The sequence below is a fragment of the Arachis hypogaea genome, chromosome 17 (assembly GCF_003086295.3).
Source record: "Arachis hypogaea cultivar Tifrunner chromosome 17, arahy.Tifrunner.gnm2.J5K5, whole genome shotgun sequence".
Lineage (NCBI taxonomy): Eukaryota > Viridiplantae > Streptophyta > Magnoliopsida > Fabales > Fabaceae > Arachis > Arachis hypogaea.
In genome coordinates, this window is record NC_092052.1 from 101,817,074 (window position 1) to 101,823,368 (window position 6,295).

The 6,295-nt window shown below is 32.4% G+C and overlaps 1 protein-coding gene across 1 annotated transcript; it reads left to right on the forward strand.

Moving 5' to 3' along the window:
• Positions 1–3,535: 3,535 nt before the first annotated feature.
• LOC140180661 (uncharacterized) lies at positions 3,536–5,601 on the forward strand. The gene is made up of 4 exons (XM_072221927.1): positions 3,536–3,932; positions 4,239–4,847; positions 5,049–5,186; positions 5,393–5,601. Exons 1-4 carry the CDS (start codon positions 3,536–3,538, stop codon positions 5,599–5,601), a joined length of 1,353 nt encoding a protein of 450 aa, XP_072078028.1.
• The last annotated feature ends 694 nt before the right edge of the window (positions 5,602–6,295 follow it).

Genomic DNA, 6,295 nt, shown 5'->3' on the forward strand with positions numbered 1-6,295 from the left:
GAGTCTAAAAGACGGGGTTCACCTCAGTCTTTACTTTATAGTATTCAATTCCAGCGGCTCGAAACTCAATATTCGACCGATCGCTTAGATTAAATCTTAGCGGAGATTTCCGAAAAAGTAACCCAGAGTTTGAGCACTATACTCCATCTCTGTTATGGATAGGTAGGCTATTATCTCAGCACAACAATAGATGTACTTTCATCTTTTTCTCTCTTTTTACTTATAAGTTATTCATTTTCAATCTCTTTATTTAAGGAAATGAAAAAAAAAAGATTTTAACTATAAGTTAAATTTATTGACCGTGAGATTAAACTTATATTTATTTGAAAAAAGATACTTTTGTAAAAAAATATATATTATTTTTCGTAAAATATGTTTACGTAACTAAATAAATGAGAATAAAAAGAAAATTAAAGCAGCCAATAAAAATAAAACATGTGCGATTTTACATAGACATAAGAAGACACTAATTTCATATTCTATATGGTAAGTTAGACATGAAAAAAAATTGTAAAAAAACTAGTGTCTCAACGTTTTAGAGAGACACAAAATACATGTTTTTAATGGGTATTTGTGTATGACCATGTCTTTTATCATTTTTGTCTCAGTAAATAACACCATACATATACTCCTTTGTACTCCCGTGTCTATGTTTTGATGGCCATGTATACCAAAAACAAACACTGTCATATGTGTACTCCTGTGTACTTTATTTTTTTTAATAATATAAAAAATTGATAATAAAAATGTATTATGTATAATGTATATATATATTTTTAATTAGTTAAAAAATTTATTTATTTGGTATTTTCAGGTATATATTAAAAGATGCAAGAAGTCCAAAGAGAAGCAAGATTGAAGAGAAATTTGATATTAAAAGACAAAGAAAATACAAAGCGGACCACAATTCAAGGTAGATTTCATACAAAAAATAACTAATATGTCATGAGTATTTTGGCCGAATGAAAGCCCATAAAATACAATATTTTTTATATATTATTTAGCTATCGACAAGTAATAAATTATTAATTTACATTGTTTTCGTAATATGTTACTAAATTTGTTTATGAAAAAATTACAGGAAATTCGAGTGATGGTTCCAATGGTGTGCATTTTCAATCGGTGTTGTCGAACATTACAAATAGCATCAATACAGGTTGATTTTTGGATGATTTTTTTTTGGAACTTGCTTATGTGAATTTACATGCACTTTATGTATTTTGATTTTCCTACTATTTATTCAATTATAAACTTTAATAGAAAATATGTTCAAAACTAATATCTCGAGTTATCTTATTAGATAATAACCCAATACCATATTGATCAAGGTCTCCAACTACTAATCTACACTTTGTAGGTGAAAAAGAATGATATTCTAATGTTAGTGATATTAGTAATTCGGGTATCACACGCGAAGCATATGATAGCCCATGTCATCAGACAAGTCAACAACAGCTCCAACAAACATCAAACAATATCGACCAGTTGCAAAGCCAGCGTATGTTAATATGCTTTTATTATTTAAAGACCAAACATTTAACTTTTCAATTGGTCTATTAAAAACAATCTTTGGTATATGCTAAATATTTATTATAGATTCATTGGAGTACACAAATCGAATTAGATTGCAAAGGGATGCAAGACTGAATAGGAAGATTATGCTACTTCAAAAGAGACATGGTAAGATAAGCATGATAGATTGTAATTATCACAAAGCTAAAATTTTACTTCTTTTATCTTTAATGCTACTTTCATAATATATATTCATAACTCGGCTGATTCAAACATTTAACATATATTCATTTTTCTTTATTTATAATATAAAGTGCTTGATTTATTATCTCTAATGATTACAGGAGCAAATACATCTAATTCAAATTTAGATACTAAAGAATTAGAAGAAGTGTGCATAGCTGAAAAAGGAAGATACCTGAGACAAAGAAAAACATTCTTGAAGGAATTGACTATAAATCTTTCAAAAATTTTTGAAGTTGAGAATATTACTGAAAACACGACTATATTAGATGATTCTGTGCAAATTGAATATCCAGCCATATTTGATGTTGCTGAGAATACAGGTAATCTAAGAAATAGCAATATCAGCACTTTATTATTTACTATTGTTATGCTTTTTATAAACAAAAAATCATTGTTTAGTGTTCAAGTTTTTAAAATTCAAACTAAGATATGGTTATATATTATAATTTTTGTATTTGAACATTGATTTATTGTAATTCTTATTGTTTGATTAGCGTGCATGTAAAACTTAAACCTTGAGGTTGGCACAATAAAATTGTATTATATGATCTCATCTTTTTAATCCATAAATTGCAGTCTTCGGTAATCTCTTATAAATATTATTTTTATACTTAACATGGTGAAAGAAAGATATATTTTTATATAAAGTATTTGTTGCAGATATAACTGAAAGATAATTTATTATCTTGGTGATTATTAGATGTGATAGATATTGGTGACCCATAATTTTTTTGTCGGCATTACGACGCCATGATGTGGTATGAGGAGAGATCAAAGAAGTCCAAAACAGGATCCAATATTGAGTTCTCAATATGTTGTATGCGAGGGAAGGTACAACTGCCTTTTTTGCAACGTCCACCTCAGCTCTTGCAAGGTTTAATATCTGGAGCAGACCAGAGAAGCAAATACTTTAAGGATAATATAAGAACTTATAATAGCATGTTTTGCTTCACGTCCCTCGGAGGTAAAATAGAGACCTCCATCAATGATGGGACAGGTCCTCCTCAGTTCATTGTGAGTGGACAAAACTACCATAAAATTAGAAGCTTGGTGCCAATTGAGGGACAAAGACCAAAATTCGCGCAGTTATATATTTATGATACAGAAAATGAGGTCTCAAACAGGATAGAGATTTTCAGGTTTGTATCATGCATTCCAAACTAATTAAAAATATATTTAGGTAGTTCGTACTTTGATTTTGGTTAATTATGAATACTAATATTTTTCAATTGATGTTATATACAGTTCAAGAACAACCAACAACAACATTGACCAATCCTTAGTTCTAGATCTCAAGGACATGATCGATCAACATAATGTTCTTGCTCACACATTTAGGATAGTGACAAACTACCTGAATCAAGGAGATATCGCAAATATAAGGCTACGGTTGTACCGGAAAAGATCAAAGGACGCGAGAGTCTATAATTTACCATCTTCTAACGAGGTCGCAGCTTTAATAGTAGGAGATTTTGATTATGGAGATGCAGGGCATGATATTATAGTTCAATTAAAGTCCGGACATCTACAAAGGATTCATGAGACACACACCGCATTTATTCCTCTTCAGTACCCTATGATGTTTCCTTACGGTGAAGATGGCTACCAAGAAGACATTCCTTTGCGAGAATCTCATAGGGCTGATGAAAATAGAAAGAGACAGCGTGTGAGTTTAAGGGAGTTCATAGCATTTAGAATACAAGAGAGAAAGGTCGAGTATGCAACCATTGTCAATGGTGGAAGATTATTTCAGCAGTTCTTGGTTGATTGATTTTCTATGATTGAAGCACAAAGGTTGACCTACTATCGAAACAACCAAACCAAGGTGAGGAGTGATATAAACAAACGAATTCAAGATGCAGTTGTTAGGGGTGAGACACGTGCTTCTAAAGCAGGTAAACGTATCATCCTACCTGCATCCTTCACTGGTGGATTGAGATACATGTTTAATAATTGTCAAGATGCTATGTCAATTTGTAAGAAATATGGATATCCAGACCTCTTCATCACAATGACATGTAACTCGAGTTGGCAAGAGATTGGCAGGGTTAACAATCTAAGGAACTTAAAGGTTGAAGACCAGCTGGATATATCGTGTAGAGTGTTCAAAATTAAGCTTGACATGATAATCTCGGATTTTAAGAAAGGAATTCCATTTGGAGTGCTAGATGCAGGTATTGCTCATCATCCAACCTTATTTTTAGAGAAATATTCCTTTAGATTGTTATAAAATAAATGGCAAAATATTTTCTTACTTAACATATTGTTGATTTTTTATTATCACCCTTAATTTATCAAAGCACATACATAAAATAGATAGTTTAAATATAACAAATAAATTTTTTTTATCTTTTTGGTATAAGGGATGTATACGGTGGAATTTCAAAAAAGAGGTCTACCACATGCTCACATTCTTTTATAGTTAAGTGGAGACCATAAGATAACAACGACAACTCAAATTGATCAGTTAATATCTTCAGAGTTTCCAGATCCTGTTCGGCACCCAAAATTTTTTAGAGATGTATCTACATATATGATTTATGGACCATGTGGTAGAGCATTCTCAAAATCTTCCTGCATGAAAGATGGGTACTGCACCAAATATTATCCCAAGACATTCAGTAAAATCACAGTTATCGATGATAGTGGATACCCATCATATAGAAGACGAGACACATGGGTGGTTACTGAGAAGAAGGGAGTCCATATGGATAATAGGAATGTGGTTCCATACAATGCATATCTGCTGATGTCTTATCAAGCGCATGTTAATGTAGAGTACTGCAACAAATCGAATGCTATCAAATATTTGTTCAAGTACGTGAATAAAGGTCCAGACAGGGTAGCAGTTGGAGTTACAAAGGAAGCTTCCAGTGGAGAGGATGCTCAGGTTATTGATGAGATCAAACAATTTTATGATTGCAGATATTTGTCTGCATGTGAGGCTGTGTGGAGAACCTTAGCGTATGATATTCATCAAAGGTGGCCTTCAATGATGAGATTAACCTTTCATTTGCCTGAAGAGCAAAATATCATCTTTAAAGATGATGACGATCTTGAAGAAATCGTGGAAGAAGAGGAAGAAAAATGTACGATGTTCTTAGCATGGATGGAGGCCAATAAAAATTTTGAAGCAGGTCAAACTTTGACGTATGCTGAGTTTCCAAATCAATTTGTTTATGATAGAGAATCAAGGGAATGTCATCCACGCAAAAGAGGGTATTCTATCGGGAGGTTAAATTATGTTTCACTGGATACAAGTGATATTTATTATATGAGAATTTTGTTAGCTGTTCAGAGAGGTTGCACAACATATGAGTCTATTAGGACAGTTAATAGAATTACATATTCTAGCTTCCAAGATGCTTGCTATTCCATGGGACTATTTGTGATGCTACTGATATCTAATAGCATTAGCAACCCAGAGCGTATTTGGAATGCAACTTGGACATTATTAGATGATGGAATACTATATGAGGAGAAAAGCTTTGAAAAACCAAGGTATTTTACTATGTCTTTTTTTTATATCAAGATTGTATTCTCTTATTATCTTTATTTTTATTAATAATATTAATAGTTTTATTTTTGAATTACTTATTAAATATTTCATAAAACCACCATATGCTTTTGCTAGGACTAAACATGACTGATGACGAATTGAAAAATTTCTGCCTTATTGAGATTGAGAAGATATTCAACAGCAATGCGAGATCTTTAAGAGACTATCAATCAATGCCATATCCTGAGATGTCTGATATTCGCCTTTTTCAGAATAAGCTAATAGAGGAGAAGTTAGCATATGACACAAATGAGTTGACTCATACAAACTTATATACGGAATAAAAGATGACTCATGAGCAAAGGTTAATATTTGATGAGATACTCAATGCTGTTATTACAGACTCTGGTGGTTTTTACTTCGTTTATGGGCATGGTGGGTGTGGTAAAATATTTATTTGGAATGGACTTTCTTCTGCTATTCGGTCTAGAGGAAAAATTGTTTTTAATATCGTATCCAATGGAATTGCTTCTTTACTCCTACCTGGTGGCAGAACGGCTCATTCTAGATTTTCAATACCCATTACAATTACTGATGAATCTACTTGCAACATTAAGCATGGCAGTTTGAAGGCTGAGCTGCTCATCCAAAGTAGCTTAATAATTTGGGATGAAGCTCCAATGCTCAATAAAATGTGCTTTGAAGCACTTGATCGGACGCTCAGGGATCTTATGTCAGTTACCGATCAACATAAGACACATCAACCATTTAGTGGTAAGGTTGTTGTTCTAGGAGGTGATTTCAGACAGATACTTCCGGTGATTCCGAAAGGAAGTAGACACGATATATTGGCATCCACTATTAACTCATCCCATCTGTGGTCATTTTGTAAGGTTCTGAAACTGCATACGAATATGAGACTTCTAATGTCTTCTTCGGATCAAGATGAAGGTGAAATGAAGAGATTTGCTAATTGGATACTTGATGTTGGAAATGGAAATATTGGCTCTGTTGTTGGTGATGAATCAGAAGTTGAAA

Excerpts from the sequence above, each read along its gene's own strand:
- LOC140180661 (XM_072221927.1), top strand. The coding sequence starts at position 3,536 with ATGATTGAAGCACAAAGGTTGACCTACTATCGAAACAACCAAACCAAG. Across the intron at positions 3,933-4,238 it reads ATTTGGAGTGCTAGATGCAG|AGTTTCCAGATCCTGTTCGG; the intron begins GTATTGCTCATC and ends TAATATCTTCAG. Across the intron at positions 5,187-5,392 it reads TAGCATTAGCAACCCAGAGC|GACTAAACATGACTGATGAC; the intron begins GTATTTGGAATG and ends TGCTTTTGCTAG.